At 34.5% G+C, this 19,494-nt stretch overlaps 1 protein-coding gene across 1 annotated transcript in view; it reads left to right on the top strand.

The window, feature by feature from the left end:
• Nucleotides 1-19,494, top strand: part of IPO11 (importin 11) — a 208,004-nt gene that overhangs the window by 65,562 nt on the left and 122,948 nt on the right. The window contains exons 13-19 of the mRNA XM_080805105.1: nt 390-480; nt 3,323-3,370; nt 4,175-4,280; nt 7,091-7,217; nt 14,525-14,558; nt 15,072-15,112; nt 16,664-16,780. Coding sequence (XP_080661231.1) covers nt 390-480; nt 3,323-3,370; nt 4,175-4,280; nt 7,091-7,217; nt 14,525-14,558; nt 15,072-15,112; nt 16,664-16,780 — 564 coding nt within the window. The remainder of the gene's footprint in view (nt 1-389; nt 481-3,322; nt 3,371-4,174; nt 4,281-7,090; nt 7,218-14,524; nt 14,559-15,071; nt 15,113-16,663; nt 16,781-19,494) is intronic.

Here is a 19,494-nt window from a genome sequence, read left to right as displayed (position 1 = left end):
TGTGTCATTGCTAAGAAAAATATATAATTTTTAATGAATTAGTTCCTGGACAATCATTTGTAGTACTGAATCTGCAATAAATGTGGCTTTAGATTTTTTTTTTAACTTAAAGAGTTACTAATTAAAAATGTAAGTTATTTTTTCACTGGAGTTTTACTTTTTGAATGCCTAATGGCAAATGACTGAAATAGGAATCAAATTATAATTTGATTTTCTTCCCCAGTGTATCTATAACAATTATAATCTACTATATATAAAAACATCAAGAATTGGAAACATGTTTGGAGTTTTAGGATTTTAAGAATGAGTATATTCTTTGCTTTATTATAGAATTGATCAGTACAATATAAGATTGTTTTCACTAGAAAATTGGTTTCTTTCCTCTCCAGCCTTGCACTGAAGTACTATTTATAGATATATTCCATGAATATAATCAGACTCTTACTCCTGTACTTCTAGAAATGATGCAGACACTTCAAGGTGAAGTATATTTTATGATACTTTATTAATCCATGTTCAGTTAAAATAATTTGAGTTCCTGCTTACTATGTGCAATGCATTTTTTCCTACACCATATAATGGGAATCTGAGGAAGACCTGAATGTATTCTTTTCTGAAGGGATGGCTTTCAGGATAGAGAACAAGAATGGGCAACTGACAAAGGTGGCCTTGAAATAGCATTGAAGGGGATAGTTGGATTTTGCTCTTGTAAACATCCTAGCAGCATAAGCAAAATAGTAGACAGTCAAGTATGTTGCTAGGGAAATGGTCTACCTGGAGCGTGTTGTGAAAGTAGTGGGAGAAAAAAGGCAAAATAACAAATGTTACGCTCAGGATGGTGGCAGTGGGAATGGAAAGAAGGTAATGGATTTAAGAGAATGATGATATGAAATTTTTGGCACTTGATCACTGATTGCAGCTTGTGTGTAAGTAATTATTATCAGCTGTGATTTATCATTTCTGACTTTTCTGCTATATTCTAAATCCCAGGAAGAGGGTAGTGATCACATCTGTTTTGTTCTACATTATTCCCAATGTCTGGTATTCTCAGTAACTGTTTGTTGATTGACTTTTCATGACTGACTGACTGTGCTGAGCAAGAGAGAATGACCAAGGGGCGCCTGGGTGGCTCTGTGGGTTAAGCCTCTGCCTTCGGCTCAGGTCATGATCTCAGGGTCCTGGGATCGAGCCCCGCATTGGGCTCTCTGCTCAGTGGGGAGCCTGCTTCCTTCTCTCTTTTTGCCTGACTCTCTGTCTACTTGTGATAATCTCAAATAAATAAATAAAATCTTAAAAAAAAAAAAGAGAGGGAGAGTGACCGGACATGATCCTGAACTGTGGTCTAATGACAGGGTGGCTGTTACTAGTAGTGGTTGGAGATAGAGTTTTACTTTTGGAGTGTGTGTATAAAGGGCCTTGGTAGAAGAAAAGCAAGTTCAAGGATGGAACCCAAGATTTTCACCTTCAGGCATATGAAAAGATGAAGGTCGTGCAGAAAAGCCAGGTCAGAGACTCTTGCAGAGGTGTGAGGAACAATATGGTAGTGGATCCTGGAGAGAAGAGCATGTTATTAGAAGTGTCCTGCGATGGAAGAGGCAGAAGGCAGTGGAATCTTCTGAGACAGTATTTGAAATGTTGGGACAGAAATTACATTGTAAGTGACCAAGGATTGAGCAGATGATGATCTAAGAAAATAATAGCAAGAGGAGCTTCTGTAGGGAAGGAGATGCCTGATCTTGTTTGTGGTAGTGAGTGGGCAGCTCACTTTTCAGGCTTTTGTTCTCCGAAAAACCCAAAGAGTGTTCTTAAATTATAAACCAAGGGAAAAAACTGTCAGGTTTTACTTTGTTCATCTGTGAAGGTAATTTGAGTGTCACTTCTATTTTCATATGGATTGATTTCTAAGCTACAGTTATTTATTAATTTCTTCATGTAGGATTATTGATTCTTACAGTTGATAATACTTGGACTGCCTCGGTTACTTTTTCTTTTGAGTATAGAACATCATTTCCATTTTCTTCTATGTGTCTGTTATTTTTTTAAACCACTGTAGGGAAGTGGATAAGCTATTTAGGTTACACTCTGATAAGTTGTGTGGTGGTAAGGATTTCAGTGGTTTCAGCGTTTATTTTCTTTCCAGTTATGGAGCAGTTGGTTTATTTGGGTTGTACTTAATCTTAGACTAGTGAGCTTAAGAATTCATATTTTTTTTTTAAGATTTTATTCATTTATTTGTCAGGGAGAAGGAGAAAGAGAGCACTCAAGCAGGCAGAGAGGCAGAGAGAGAAGCAGGCTCCCTGCTGAGCAAGGAGCCCGATGTGGGACTCAATCCCAGTACCCTGGGATCATAACCTGAGCTGAAGGCCGCGGCTTTAACCCACTGAGCCACCCAGGCGTCCCTTAAGAATTCATATTTAACAGCAGAAGAGTGCTCTGATAAACTTGCTAGACATCTTTCTATTCTAAAGAAATAGACTTTCTAAGCAAACTGTGTTTTTCATGGCTTAATGACACTCTCCTCTCTGGACAGTGGTAGGAGACTGCCAACTGTTTTTTCAGAAGTTCCCACCTGACGTGATGGCTTTCCCTTCCTGTCTGCACTTTTTCTTTTGTTGCCATCTTTTAATGTACTATCATGACCTGGTTTGTTTATTATGTTCAGAGTTTCTTGTGTGAAAGACCTGTGCTGTTCCTTTTTTGTTGGTTTGTTTTTCTTTTGTGGTATTCATCTTTTTATTTTTTCTTTTAAGAATTCTCTTTTAAATCAGGGTATATATACACTAGTTAGCAGTTTGTGGCATATATTTTTTTGGATTGTTGCTTGACATGACATTTTCAAATATGTTATAATGATTTTTAAAATTGTAATATGGCTTTAACGAAACAAGATGGGATCGGGAGAGAGACAAACCGTAAGAGACTCTAAATCTCACCAAACAAACTGAGGGTTGCCATAGAGAGGGGGGTAGGGAGAGGGTGGTGGGGTTATGGACATTGGGGAGGATGTGCTGTGGTGAGTGCTGTGAAGCGTGTAAACCTGGCGATTCACACACCTATACCCCTGGGGCTAATAATACATTATATGTTTATAAAAAAATAAAAAAAATTATTTAAAAAATTGTAATATGGCTTTACATTTTGCATCTGTGCTCTCTAATGGTGATGATAACAAAATCTAGGCTTTCCCTTTGTACCTGTATGTGTATTTAATATCATGAAAGTTATTATATGAAACCGAAGTGATAAACTAGTAAATGGAGTTGAAATAAAATATTTTTTAAAAACTAGTTTTATTTACCTTTACTGATACTTATGTTTTCAGGACCCACTAATGTGGAAGATATGAATGCACTATTAATCAAAGATGCTGGTATGTTAAACTAAACTGATTTAGAAATATTATTTCTTCAGTAATAAATATTTGGTATGTTTGCTTTATGGCAGTGTTAGGCTGGGAGATTGGGTTACAGGAGTACCTAAAATATAGGAACTGTCTGGTGGGGGAGACAGCCAAGTAAGCAGATAATAGATTATACATATTATCAGCTGATTAATGTTAAAGTAGGTGGCAGTTAGGTAATGCACTGGAAAACCACAAGATGGTTTGGGTGTGCCAAGGGAAAGGCAGGGCCCTAGAGAAGTATAGTATGAGAATACCAGGATCAGTGGGAGTTAACAAGGGCAGAGGCTGTGTGAGAAGAGGGTTCCAGGCAGAGGCAGCAGTATGTACAAAAATTTGAAGGGAAGAGGAGCAAGCACAGTTAAGTGTTGAACTGGTAGTATTTTGGTTTATTTGGAACATAAAGCGTAAAGGGTTATGGTGAGAGATGAGGCTGGAGGGAGGTAGGTAGGGACCAGATCATAAAGTATTGTGTCTATTTAGAAGTGGATGTTATTTTATAATTTTTAAAATTTGACTTGAATGTATTGGAATGAATGTAGTTTTCTGTTTGAAAGCACTAAGGAATATTTAGGAAAAACAGTGTAAAGTAACTTATATAATGATTCTAAAATGTCTATTTAAATAATTTCTCTGATTAACATTGTGAATTTCCCTTTATTTGCATTTTACATGTTTTAAAGTAGTCCCTAAGGATTAGTTTCTTATATAAGATACTTAACTTTGGGCCCAGCATCTGAAATTTAAATTCTTTTTCTCAAATCTTCTTTGTAGTGTATAATGCTGTTGGATTAGCGGCTTATGAGCTGTTTGACAGTGTTGATTTTGATCAGTGGTTTAAAAACCAACTTCTTCCAGAATTACAAGTCATTCATAATAGGCAAGTATAAAACTTTGTGTTAATAATATACTTAATTTACCTTACTAATTTTGTGATGAAGATAGGAAGACATTAAAATTGCTTAAAATTTTTAAAAAGTTGGAGCACCTGAGTGGCTCAGTGGGTTGGGCCTCTGCCTTCGGCTCAGGTCATTGTCTCAGGGTCCTGGGATCGAGCCCCGCATCCGGCTCTCTGCTAGGTGGGGAGCCTGCTTCCTCCTCTCTCTCTTTCTGCCTACTTGTGATCTCTGTCAAATAAATAAATAAAATCTTCAAAAAAAACACAACTTTTAAAAAGTTATAGTATGATTTAGCTGATCATAGTAGTGTAGAATAAGACTTTTGACTCTTAGATTTGAAAAATAAAGTTGGTTATATTTTTTTACTTCCAATGTGAATTGTAACATGTATGGAGTATTTGGTATTAGATAAGATAAATTGCAGGAGGAAATTTTATACAAAGGTAAGGAAAGTTCTTAAGTTCTTAAGTTTCACATACTTTTAAAAAGTACTTGACTGATTTTAGGTACTGAATGGCTGAAATGGAAGGGTAAAGGTCTTTCGTAGTTTTTGTAATTTTTTTCTTAGTTTAGAGTTAGAGACTTAACAATTCCAAGAGACTGTGTTCTTGTTTTGAATTGTGTATTTCTACTGATTCATTTCTGTTATGCACCTATCAGAATGCCTAGCACATAGTCATAGATCAGGTAACATTTTTTTGACTACATTAATGAATGGAAAGAAGGCTTCTATATAAATCTTGAGAGGTGTGCAATTGTAGAGTTGGAGATGATTTAAAAGTGATTTTCACTCTTCTAAAACCCATATTACTCTATATGTTAACTGAGAATTTAAATAAAAACTTGAAATTAAAAAAAAAAGAAACAAAATATTTTTGACTCGTAAAGAGCTACCTATCTGTTCACTCAGCAAGTATTTTCAGTTGGCTATGAATTTGCTATGTCTTGTAAAGTCTGTGGTGAGTAAGCTGGGCTGTGACTCTGCCCATAGGAAGTGAGAGAACCTTTGATGTAGAGAAAACCTCCATTAGGTAACCACATGGCCCTTTAGTGGGAGCACACTATGTGGTTTGATTGTCCTTAAACCCTGGAGGCTATTTATTCTCCATCTGTGTTGTCCAATACAGTTGCTGCTATGTATGGCTGTTGAGTGCTTGGATTGTACCTAATGCAACTGAGGAAATGACTTTAATTTTAATTAACTAAAATTTAAATAAAAAAACTGAAGAGTGTAAAATATGCATTGATTCCATGTTGAAGTGATATTTTGCATATATTGAGATAAATAAAAATGTTAAAATTTCACCTGCTTTTTAGTTATTTTAATGTGGGTACTAACAGATTTCAAATTGCATATTTGTCTTGCATTGTGTTTCTTCTAGACTGAGCTGATCTAGACCAGTATTTCTCAAAGTTTAATGTGTGTATGAATCTCTTGATGGTCTGGTTAAGATATATGTTCTGATTTAGGTAGTGTGTTAGGGTCTGGGTCAGACTGTATGATTTCATCATGCATCCAGGAAAATGATGCTACTGGTCCAGGGAGCACATTTGGAGGGACAAACTATCCCCTAATTTTAACTCTGCCCAGAAGTGACTATCGTCTAAGTGAACTTAAGATTTGACATTTCTGAGCTTCGTTCTCTTTATCTGGAGTGGAATGTTGAATGTGGCGATCTCAGAGATCTGAGATTGGTTCAGAATTGGTGGTTCTGTGGGTTCTCCACTACACTCTATACAAGTCTCGTTTACTTCCACTTCTGTGACTTTAACAGTCCCAGTTCCTGGAAATGGCAGATTTTCAGTTTTCTGCCCCAAATACTCTTTATCTTAAAGGCTATTCAAATCTAATTTCTTCCTACCCACTCTTCTCTATTCCTTTTCTGAAATCCTATTATATAATTTTGCATTCTTTAATTCTTTTAGGTGAGAAACTTTTTGAGGGCGGGGAGGGAGTACTTAAACATTTTTTCATCTTTAATGAGCAGTTCTTTCTATGTGCTTGATCATCTTATAGTTTTGTAATTTTCTAAAAATGTGGAATATTCATTAGCTTATTCCATTTGTACCCTGAAACAATTATCATCTCACTACTAAAAATTATAGAGTATCAAGAAGAGACTTTGGGTCGGAATTCTTGTACATAGTCGTTTATAGCTTTGTTGGTTTTTTTCTCCTTGCCTAAAGAAACTTCATTGCCTTTAGCAAAGACGGGTCATAGAGAAACAAATGTGTATACATGTTACTGCAAAGGTTTTACAGCTTTTAAAATGTAAATCATTATTTTGATAATATGAGTCACATTCTATAATAGGGTACTTTAAAAATTAGAGAATTTACCCAATATCAGTGTAGGTTTATGTGAGTATGTAAATGTAGAAATCTCTCACATTATTCTGGGAAATAATCTTTGTAAGATAAACATTTGGATTTGGAAAATTGAGTACAGGAATTCCTTTATTATTACTTTTTGGGGGCCTCTTCAGCCTCAGGGTTTGGGACATTAGCTACTTAGGCCTTTTCAGATTAACTGTTTTTGGTTACTTGAGGAACAGAAATAGACTCGTTTTTGTGTACGTATTTATGTTCTGGTTCTTAAATATAAAATAATTAGATTTACAGTAATTTGTTAATATTTATACTGTGGTATGTTTAGAAGTAGCTTTTTTATGCTTTTATATAAAAATAGAGATTGCTTCTTTACTATAAAATTTAAATGATGAAATACACTAAATGAAATAGGCTTTGTAAAATACTTACCATTTAAATTTCATGATTTTTCCTTACCCAGGTATAAGCCATTGCGACGCAGGGTGATTTGGCTCATCGGTCAGTGGATTTCTGTGAAATTCAAGTCTGACTTAAGACCCATGTTATATGAGGCAATTTGTAATTTGCTTCAAGATCAAGACTTAGTGGTATGTCCCTTAAATGTTTTAAGACTTTTTTTTTAAATGAGTTTAACCTATGTTAAACTTCAAATTCAGACATGGTTTTTGTATCTTTAGAATGTTGGTGGCCTTTCACTGTTGTAGCTATTCCTTGGTGTGAGGGAAGGAAGTCCTTTGATTATTCTGTGCTCTTCCCATCATTAATCAATGAAAAAAAAATTAACTAAGCTGTACCATTCTAAAATTTATAATTTTTTAGTAAGAATAAAGGAAGACTATGTTTTAAGATCCTTTTATGGCTTACTTGCTTTTTTCTTAATTCAGGATAGATTTTGTCATTCTCACGTTTGGGTTTGTACCATAATCACTTTTATCCTTATTGTTGTTGATTCTTCTTTGTCCCTCATTTTTGGAGGGTTTTTTTGGTGTGTATATGTGTTTTTTTTTTTTTTTTTTAGCCTTTGGAATTATTTCCTGTCAGACTTTTTATTTATAGTGTTTTGATATATTATTTTTGATTTTTTTTGTTACTAAAAACTTGATAATGGCTTCTTTGTTGCTTTATTCCCATAAAAGCAGTAGGTTTGCTGCTTTAATACTTAGGTCAGTTACTTAAATAGTTGTTTTTATTTGTCTTTTAAGAAGGTCCACATTGTGTAGAATGGTCTTTTTCCCCCCTACTGGTGCTTTATTTTATGCTTGAGTGAATATATTCATGACCTACTATACATTTTCTTTGTCTTAGGCTTAGATCTGACTCTAGCAGTCTTGAAAAGATTGGGTTTAGTTGTCTTTTCCTGGGTTTCAAATTATTTTTATGTAAAATTAAGTGTTTGTGTCGTGGCCCCCCCGCCCCCTGCCGAGTTAGGCTAAGATTTTGTTTAATCATTTCTTGATACTCTCCTTTTAAAAAATTTAACCCTGTTTTTTAGCAAAGGCTTTTTTGTTTTCACATGTATACCATGGTAACATAAACTCCTTTTAATGTTCAGTGAAGGAAAACATAATTGGGTAAACCTGTTTTAGAAGTTCAGTGTATTCCAAATGCAAAGAACTAATCTTTGGATTTTTTTACTTCAGCATTATCTACTTTGTGTAAATAATTGAGAATTTACTCTAAATATCATGTCGTAATTATTCAGTATTTTAAAGATTTATTCATTTATTTATTTATTTGTCAGAGAGAGAGAGAGAGAGGAGTGAGAGTGAGCACAAGCAGAGTGGCAGGCAGAGGGAGAAGCAGGCTCCCTGCCGAGCAAGGAGCCCGATGTGGGACTCGATCCCAGGATGCTGGGATCATGACCTGAGCCGAAGGCAGCTGCTTAACCAACTGAGCCACCCAGGCGTCCCAATTATTCAGTATTTTAAACATGAGAAGTTACAAGGGAATCCATCCAGTTTTATTTTACCATGTAAATTCTTAGAAGTTTATTAATAAAACCTAGCTGTTTCTGAGATTAGTATTTGCTGGACTGAATTTACATTTGTAATAGCTTTAAAATAAAGTATAAGATTTGAATTCTTGTTTTCTCATTTGGAAACATTATCTGCTCTTCTGTCAGATGTATCAGAGAGAAGACATTAAATGTTTTATGGAGGTGTTACAGAAGGATTAAATTTCAGCTAATTTTCTTTGGGAAATAGAGAAATTTTTTGGATCTTGTACTCATTTTTAATGAACCAATTTAGAGAGAAATAAAGAGAAAAATGATCTATTTAGTTCTACACTTTAAAAGTAGATCATTGGGCACCTGGGTGGCTCAGTGGGTTGGGCCTCTGCCTTCGGCTCAGGTCATAATCTCGGGGTCCTGGGATTGAGCCCCTCGTCGGGCTCTCTGCTCGGCGGCGAGCCTGCTTCACCCCCGCCCTCCACCTCTCTGCCTACTTGTAATCTCTCTCTGTCAAATAAATAAATAAAAATCTTTAAAAAAATAAATAAAAATAAAAGTAGATCACTAATCATATATGAACATGTGTTAGTGGAGCAAAAGGGTTTCATGGCCAGGTGATTTGGAAAACACTGGACTAAATATTCCAGTAATCCTCTTACTTCAGGACTGATCAGAAACTTTAAAATGTACATTTGCCTTGTGACCATCCAAGATGACAATACAGTAATATCCAAGGGATACACTTGGTGTATGGAAATGGTACTGTAGATAAAGCTGTTGCCCTTTTCCTGTATATCTTCTAGTGAGTTCCTCTCATTTTTACATCTTCCTACAGTTGTTTTATCCTGCCACCATTATTTTGTTATTACTTCTTAAGTCTGTGTTTTAAGTAAGGTACCAAGTTAATGTTGAACACTTTGGCCTCTTGGTATATATAGGATATACTACTTTAATTTCAGCTTGTGAGAAATGCTGGCTAATGAGGGAAGATACTTCATACATATTGACAGCAGGGTACAAACATATAGACATATACACATACATGTACACATGCATGTGTGGATAGGTAGGTAGATAGATACTCATGTATCTGAATGTTCTCTGGCTTACAGAATCTATATTCTCTTGCTTGAGTGTTGCTGTTAAAGAGTTGCGATAGATTTAATCTTGAGCAACTGTGGTTGTCTGTGTGGCTTCCAAATGTTATGGCCATGTTATTATAAGACTGGCTATGACAGAGTAGATAAAGTGCCGCAACTTGAGAAAGCAACTTCTCCAGATAGTATAGGATCCCATAAATCTTAGAATACCAGAGGCGACTAGGTGGAGTACATCTCTCTCTGATAGTTGCATGACAGTTTGACATTATCATTTGATCTGGGGGAATATAATGCAAATTGAGTAACTTTTTTTGCTTTAGATGAAATATTTAACTTTTCCTCATTGTTTAACAGTTTGACTTGTTAGAGATAGCCAGATTTTATGAACTAAAACTTGAAGTAGGCGTAATGAATAAGCATTTATAGTGCTGCAATATTTAGAAACTTTTCATAATAAATGTAGGGAAAATTTGGTAAGGTTTAAGATAATTGTTACTTCAAAATTTTTTACTTCCGAGCTTATTTTTGATTCATACTTAAAAAGAGGAGGCTTTTAACTTTGTAATCTTTTAAGAGTTAAGAACTTTATCAAAGGAAAGGAAAAATTAAGTGACTAACGTAACAAGCACCTATATGCTCACTTCCCGGTGTCCATATTCTCATTGTAGTAATTTTCCATACATATTTCAAATATTTAAAAAAAGAAGGCCCTCCAAATGCAGTTGAATCTGTCTTTCCACTCTCATTCTTTTGTGTTTTTGTTGAGGAAAGGTTTTTAATTTTATTGCAATCAGATTTCTGTTTTGTTCTTGTTGTTCATTGTTTAATCCATTTCTTTACCCTTAGTTCTTTATCTGGAATTTATTTTTGAATGTGATAGGAACTGTGGTTCCATTTTTATTTATTTTTTTATAAGGATAACAGTGCTACAGTATGCTATTACTGTAGTGCTATTCACTGTAATGAATTGGAGTGATTACATTTTAGGGGAGGAGACCTTCTCTTTGTACTACCCCAAATGATTACTAACCAGAATATTTGATTAATATACTGGGCTTTTTTGATTTTTAAGGCTTTTGAGCCAGTTTCGTCTTTAAATTTTAGAAATTACAAATTTTTTTTGTAAGTTTTACTTCAGGTATTTATGCAGCCTTTAACACCATTAGCAGTAAGCTACTAAAAAATTGGTGTTGGTATATTCTTTCACCCTTGTAAGAGGCTATATGAAATGTGAATTGTGGTACAACCAGAAGATTTATAGTTTGGAAGTAGGTCGTGATGGGGTTGTCTCTCAAGCAAAGAAATGGACATTTTTATGGGCAGGCTGACTACCAGTGTAGAAATAGTGAATTTCCAAGATGGAAAGGCAGTTAATGGCCTTAAGAATGGACTTTTAGTGGCGTGTACAGAACTGCAGCAAACCCTGAGTGTACAATGGAAGGTACAGCTGGGATTGGGCAGACAAATTTTAAGGGTGCATTGGAATTCTTTCCATTCTTGTGCCTTTTATGGGTCTCCCATTTCGGTCACTCATTCTCTCTTACCATTTTAATTTTGTTTCTTCATTTTCCGATTTGTGTGTCTCAGAAACACTGCTAGAGATTTTAAACTCTGGGAGTAGTCTATGTCTTCACAGAATGAATTCTGAATTCAATTACAGTCAGTAGATATAATTTCCAAAGAAAACATCAACAAAAATCTGTGTTTGAGATATCAAATTATTAGGCCACTCTAAAACCAGGAAGAAAGGAAACTTTAGTAAGCTTCCGCTAGTCAGTTTTAGGTGTATACCCCTATGTCTGGTACTTAGAAAATATGAAAATGAGCTTTACACCTGAAACTACACTTGAAACAATGTTATGTGTCAGTTATATCTCAATTTTTCAAAAAAATTTTCAAAAAATAAGCCTAAGAATTTTTTTTTTTTAAAAGGAGATAAATAATTGAATATGATTTTTATCCTTTCAAGAAACTTACTTTAGACATGTATTTCAGGAGAAATATATCAAATAGTATAATCGACTGATCTTGACTTTTTTGTGGAAGAGAGCAAAACAAATAAGCATACTAATAGCAAGTAATAATAGTACAAATGTGTAAGATAATATTACTTATGTTAGCATCCATAATGCCTTGTATGGTGTCAAGACTTAGATAATGTTTATTGAAAGAATTAGGAGATTGGAATAAAGAGAATCCAGGAATGAGGAGGGCTCTCTTAAATAGTTACGTTATGAAGTCATTATTCTGTTTCTCTTTAGCAGATTACTTTATTCTTTCCCATTAATTTTATTTACATTTTCCTGGTGGTCTTCAATACCCTAGACACTGCCATTTCTTTCTGGCCCCGGCACCATGATGTTTTAGTGTGTGGATGGCCTTTACTGTTACGGGCAGGCTGTGGGAGTGGTGAAGCATTGAGCTAGTTCGAGTGTAGAATTCAGATTAGCCACTTTGACAATTCTTCTAAGGGTCATTGTCACTGAAGTGGGGCATGTAAGTATATGTAAATATCTGATTATTCTTTTATAACAATCCTCTTTGGCAGTAGGGCTGACCTCTGGTTTCTTTTCCTTCATTTGTCTATTGCTCTCATGCTTTCTCGGATCCTTAAAATATTTTTAATACTTGGATGGTACTTCTTTGCCCTAGTAAGGGAATTAGCGTGTTAAATTTTCAGGAGTTTTCTGAGATTTCAGTGGGAGTTAGGATAGACTCATAGGCTAAGTTCACACAGTCTAGATCTACTTCTGGATACTTGGGATTTCATTCACCTTTGGAGGCTTTTATTCTATGCAAAGTCATGTTTAGGGTACTTTGTTTTCTTTTCTTGCATTTACTGGCAAGTATTTATTGAACAATTAGTGTTCTAGAAATTGTTAGACTCTCTTCTACCCATCTTCTATCACATTCCCCAGCTCTTTATTCCATAAATTTGAGTTTTGACTTTTTCACCATTGCTTATGAATCACTGTGAAATTCATACTGTCTCTTTGTGGTAAGTACTTCCTGGTTTTTTTTTTTTTCATAGCTCAAAAATGTCGAGTTTTGTTCTTATTTTTGTCATTTTTTAAGTGTGCCTTTGTTTTCTTTGTGGGCTTTTTGTTTTGCCTCCTAATTTGGCTTCCTTTTTTTGGAGTTAAACTAGAGTCTAGGCAAGTCATCTCATTTCATTTTGTCTCTTCCTCTGAATGTACTACTACCCTAACTTCCCTTTGTTAGGTGTAAAAACACAGCTAGTTTTTATTCCCATGCCCCTTTTGGTTCCTGTACTTAATTTGTGTAGATGTCAGGGGTATGAGTTAGGTGTGTCTGTGGTCCGTTTGTGGAAAAAAAATGAAGCAAATTAAAGGTGAGTGTGCTGGCAGTTTGATTGCCATTTTTCTTTTTGGGGGCTTTTATGTCACGTTGTATGTGAATTTAATTATTTACACAGAGCCAGCTGTATGCCTCACACGGTACTAAATGATGACAATTTAAAGGTGACCAGTCAGTCCATGTCCTCAGGGGGATTATCCTGTTCTTAAACTTTTCAAGTTTGACATTTTTGTTTATAATTGTTTAATACCTGGGTGTCTGGTACCCTTCAAGAATGTATGTTCTTTGAGGGCAAAGACTAGATCTCTCTTAAAGCTTTTTTTCTGCAGGATCCAACACATTCCTGGGAGGTAACAGTTCATTATTGATATTTTTAATCACAGGAGTATCCCTTGTTTTCATTAGGTCAGTTTGTGGTAGACTACTTGACATGGTGCTTTGTGTGTATTAGACTGTCTGATCAGCAAATTTGGCACATCACTTAAAATCTGAAGATTTTCACATTGCCTTTAGAGACATTGAGTAAAAAGGAAAGACAGGCAGGAAAACATCTGCACTAGAGGCTCTTGGATCTGTGGATTTGGCAATAGAGTGCTTAACATTTGGTGAACATGACTAATCAGCCTCTCAGAACTTCAGAAGCTCATGTAAAATGGTTAAAAGCCAGTTGCTATTTCAGGTACCCTAAATGTAGCATCTAAGAAAGTAATGACTCTCAGCTGGGAAATGAATGTTTTAGATATATTGTTTTACAGAGTCGAGGGAATGTAGTCAGGGCTTGAGTTTACTTTTTGAACTCTGGGTTGAAACTCTGGGTTTGGTAGCCTGTGCTAGTTGACAGGTAACACTTAAAAGAAAAATAATGGGGAGATTAAGCTGTCATGATGAGATTTGCCCAGGGAATGTGCTGATATACAGAGAAAATAAGATTGGGGAAAGTCAGAAGCTTGCATAAATCTTTGTGTATTTGTGAACTTTGGGATTTAGAAAATCTTGCAATATATCTTTGGGTAGTTTATGGCTTTTCCTGTGATGGAGTTTGCAGATGGAAATAGGTGTTCTTCCTCCTCATCTTCCCTTCTCATACTACTTTTCTCCTCCCTCACTCTTCATTGAACATCTCCCAGCTTTACTGGCCCCACCCCATTTGTCTGTCTCTTCTCTCATCTCAACCTTCTCTTTCCCTGTGGCAACCCCGTTGTACTGCTCTCTTAGTGCCACCCTCTCCACACACTTATGGAAAATTATTTTTTTTTCCTGCAAGCACTCCATGGATTAAAGGCTCCTAAAGTAAATTATGGGAAACTGAAAAGGGAGGGACTTTTTATTTTTTTCTTTTTGACTATTGTTGCAAGGTAAGAGCAATATTCTTTTATTTCTAGATGAAAATTTGCTCTGTGACTTAAGTAGAAACAAAAAGAGTAAAGAAAGTGATTTGGAATAAATTCTTTTGGCATTTGATATTAATGATACTTAGTAGCTCTAGAATTACTAAAAACTGATAATGTACTTTTTTTTTTTTTAGGTCCGTATTGAGACAGCTACAACACTGAAGTTAAATATCCTTTAAAGAATTTAAAAATACTCCTTTGTGGTGGGGCGCCTGGCTGACTCAGTCTGTGGAACATGCAACTCTTGATCTTGGGGTTGTGAGTTCGAGCCCCATGTTGGCTATGGAAATTACTTAAAAATAAAATCTTAAAAATACACTTCATGAGTGCCTCAGTGGGTCATTCGGTTAAGCATCTGCCCTCAGCTCAGGTCATGATTCTGGGGTCCTGAGATGGAGCCCTGCATTAGGTTCCCTGCTCAGCATGGCTTCTATTTGTCTACAGTCTCCCTTTGCCCCTCGCCTTGCTCATGCTCCCTCTATCTCTCTCTCAAATAAATAAATATTAAAAAAAAAATATTTCATTGTGAAGAATTTTAGTGACATACTTAAATTATTAATTTTTGGGTAAAATTTATTAGTTTAAAATGTAGTTTTTGAATGGTTTATTATATTCGGTTTTTAGACATATTTTATTCTGATATATCTCATACATTCTCAGTATTCCTTAACTACTCTTTACCTGTTGATGATTTTGAATTTAGAACTGATCAGTTTCTACCGGTAAGAATATAAGACTAATAACAGTTTCTGCTTATGTCTTTTGAATATTAAGTGTTATTTTATAAATGAAATTATATGTATCTGTTACTGATTAAAGCCAAATTTAAAAGTGTATTGGATTATTCTGGAAGTAATTATTTGTACTGGTAATTTTGATTCATAACTTTCATTCTGCTTATTTTTGTTTAGCTATCTTAACTGTTTTGGAGTTGACAAACTTTTTTCTTTTTCACAATTATAAAGCATCTAGTTTTTTTTTTTTTTAAGGGGTGCCTGGGTGGCTCAGTTGTTTAAGCATCTGCCTTGGGCTCAGGTCATGATCTCAGGGTCCTGGGATCGAGTCCCACATCAGCCTCTCTGCTCTGAGGGAAGCCTCCTTCTTCCTCTCCCTCTGCCTGCTGCTCCCCCTGCTTGTGCTCTCTCACTCTCCCTCTTGCTCTATCAAATAAGTAAAATCTTAAAATTATTTTTAAAAATCTAGTTTCATTTTATCTGTGTCTGTTACTTTTACTCCTTAGGTTGTCCTTAACAATTTCTTTGTTGTGAGCCACTCAGGCGCCCCGGTAGTGTGGATTCTTAAGAAGACTGGGCAGGGGCACCTGGGTGGTTTAGTTGGTTAAGCATCCAGCTTTGGTTTCCACCCTGATTGTGATCTAAGGGTCATAAGATCAAGGTCCGAGTCAGCCTCCATGCTGGGGGGTAGGGCCTGCTTAAGGTTCTCTCTCCCTCTCCTTTCTCTCTCTCTCTTTTTTTCTCTCTCTCTTCCTCTCTCTTTAAAAAAAAAAAAAAAGACTGGGCAAGAAGAAAGTTAATATGATAAAAATGTCTATCTGTACTATTTGTGTAGGTCATACATAGAGAAACTTATAGAGCAGGTTTTTCATTAGTAAGAGAATCATTAGGTATTTTTGGATGGAATAAATGTTTTCAAAATCTTCTTTAAGCAAACTATCTGAAAGATCAGATGTTTGTTTTTTTGTAAATATCTGGCATCCTGTGGTTTGTTAATTCCTACTGTAATTTTGTAACATAGAAATGAGTTAATAGCCAGACATGGAGTATTTGTTTTCTGTTTCCTAATAATAATCTGTCATGCTTTGAATAATAAATCTGTATGAGCAGAAATTGATATCTCCATGCAGCTTATGTTAAGGACCACATCAGAGAGCTAGTGTGCGAGTATAGTTAGTGATACACATTTTGCTTTAATGAGTAGACTTCACAAAACAAAACATTCTGTGATTGGCAACAGGCATTATGGAAAGGCAAAGACAAGAAAGACACTTAGCAATTTAGTTAGTGGTATAAAATGTAAACACAAAATTAAGACACATTTTCCTCTGAAAACTTTATTGAGTTTGTGGATGAATTGAATTCTAAAATGAACCTGTTGAGCAGTAATAAAAAAGAACCACCATCCTAAATATTGGTAACTTGAACAATTTGAAGTTACTTAGGTAATGCATGAGATTATTTTATTATTTTATTTCTTATTTCTGTTTGTGAAGATATTTCTATTCTGACCCCCCTTTTATTTCTGTTTCACTGCAGTATTTGGAAACCATGTTCACACTACTTTTTCAGCTACTGCAGCAAGTTACAGAATGTGACACAAAGATGCATGTTTTGCATGTCCTTTCTTGTGTGATTGAAAGAGTCAACATACAGGTAAATTTGTTATAAAACATTAAAATAAATGTCAGGAAGGTGAGTGAAGTATATGTAGAATGCATTAATATTTCAGCTTTCTGTACATTTTTTAAAAGTTAAAACGTGCATTAAAATGCTTACAACCTGTATGGTTGTGATTTCAGTTATATTGACATGTGTACTTGAGTTTTCAAAAAATGACCTGAGAAAATTAAAATTTTAAAATTAGAAAATGGGATCAGTAATATAGAGGTTTTAGAATACAGAATTTTATATCTCTTAGTAGATCCAGTTTATCCTTAATAATACTTCTTAAAATTCATTGTGTTTGAACTCATAGCCACAAATGCGTCAGCAAATGCAAATATTCCCAGAGGTCTGTTATTTTTACCTTCAAAATAAAATGTGTTTTACATTTTGGTCTACATTATGTACATGTTTAATATAAAAATAATATGTAAAGTTTTCAACAGTTACATTATTATTAAACCGTTAAATTACTCAGCTTCTGTCTCTCCTAGTTTGTGTGAAAATTGATAATCCAAGAAACTACCCCTAATTATCCTAGTAATTTCTCATATCCTAGTTCATCACTGCATATCCTTGTTTGAAAAATACTGAAGTAAATCTGTGAGATAGCAGGGAAAGAAAATTGAGTTCACAGATTCGAAATGTGTTCCTGGATCTTTTAGTGAATTTTGATACCTTGCGCTTGTTTTTCAATTCTAAAGCAACTGGTGAGAATTGCTGTCAGTTACCGGATAAGGACAAGTTAAAACGTCTGTACAAAGTGATTTGCATATGTGTCTCATTTAATCCTCGCAGAAACCTTTGGGTGAGGATTGGAATTTATTATCTCAAATAGTTTGAGATTTTAAGGAATTTGTTAAAGTACATACATCTTAGTGGTATTACCAATACTCAAAGTCACCCTGAAACTCCAGCAGCAGTTTTGAGTCTGTTTTAATCACTTGCAGCTGATATGGGTCTAAGTGTCTAAAAATAGTATTATCTTAAAATCTTCTTAGCACTTGGTATTCTTATTACATTAGTTAAATTATTTCATTTTGATTTTGGCTTTTAAAGAATATTGAGAGATTTTGATCACACAGAGAGTTAATTGAAACTCTTAATTCATTTCAAGTGCCTGTCTCTGCTATTTAGTTTTGGTAAAGTCTTTAACTTTGTGTCCTTGTGTATAAAATAATAAAGATAATTCTGAAGTCCCCCAACTCACAAGGTTTCATAAGTATGAAATTATTATAAATGTGCGGTACGCTTCAGAACATTATACAAATGCAGTAAATTGTTTTTCATTTAAAAAACTTGATTATAGAAACAAGGTTTGGCCAATTTTTATCATCTTATTTAGATATTATCTGGCTTGTAGAAATTTATTAAAGAAGCTTTCTTTTTGTGGAAATAAATTTTCTTACTTACATCTTCCCTAGTCTCTAAATCCTTGTACTTTAGGTTGAAATTCCTCATGTTAGTAAATGTAGAAGTGCTTTTGTCCTTTTATCCATATTTGCCTTTCAGAACATAAATAGCCTAAGCAACTTAGGTGACACTATCGTCATTAAATAATGAGATAGAGTTATCCAGTAGTATTTTGTGTTTTCAGAATTCAGGTAGGAAGTGGTTATGAGAAATATTTTCCATTGTCTGATTGTTGAACTTTCCTATGTTAACTTTTGAACAGCTCCATCATTTATATATCATTGATCTATCTTTTGTGTGCTAGATTTCATTTTTGTCCATTAGGTTGTAAATAGTTTGAGCCATCTTACAACAGTGAGATGATACTTAATGGTTTAATTGAGAAGTTTCAGTGATGTCACCATCTTCGTAGTATAATGTGCAATTATTTAAAAATTATATTTTCTGTGCTTTTTGAAAAAGTTGAAAACTTAAATTATTCCATTGCAGTGATTCCATAAATACATAGAAAAAATAGGTAATCATCAGGTTTCAGTGTCAGGGAGATATTCTTTAAACTTAATGAATTTCCAAAGAAAAAGAACAAAATTAAAGGGCCTGTGTGAAATATTAAATGTTCTGTGAAAATTAGATCTAAAACATGAGGTGTCATTTGGATACTTACTTTTTTAAATCCCCTGTGGATGGAACCCTTGTTAAAACATTTGTTAGGTTCTCACACTTGATTTTCACATTTTCAGTACTGTGTTACAAAGGAAGGTTGTGCCTCCCTATATATGATGAACTAACTCAGAACACTTTAATTCTCACAATATTCCCCTGTATTCTGTTTTGTTTGCTTTTTGAGTGGAGGTGCCAAAAGATGAGTGCATGTAGTCTACTTTTCATCTCATTTATACTATGCTGATAGTTTAGTTTCTTTTATAGCCTGTTGTCTAGAAAACGTTCTTATTTCAATGTGTCTTATTAGATGTTGAGCAAATAGTTGATACTGGCCTACCAAAAAAATCCCATAGAGTATAACCATTTTCAGAATTGTGTATAAGCACGATTTTATCTTTTTTTTTTTTTACATATCTTTTCATTTAAATATTTCAGATGTACAGAAAAGTTACAGTAAATCAATACCTATATATCCTTCATTTAGTTTTATCAGTTACTAACATTTTACTATATTGCTCTTTTTTTAATCTGTGTGCATATACAAATTATTATTGTTACTGTTAAACCATTTGAATTTTAGTTTCAAGTATCATGGCACTTTACCCCAAAATATTAGACTTCTCTTCTTC

This window comes from Martes martes (assembly GCF_963455335.1).
Source record: "Martes martes genome assembly, chromosome: 5".
Classification (NCBI taxonomy): Eukaryota; Metazoa; Chordata; class Mammalia; order Carnivora; family Mustelidae; genus Martes; species Martes martes.
This window is presented reverse-complemented; position numbering and strand designations above follow the sequence as displayed.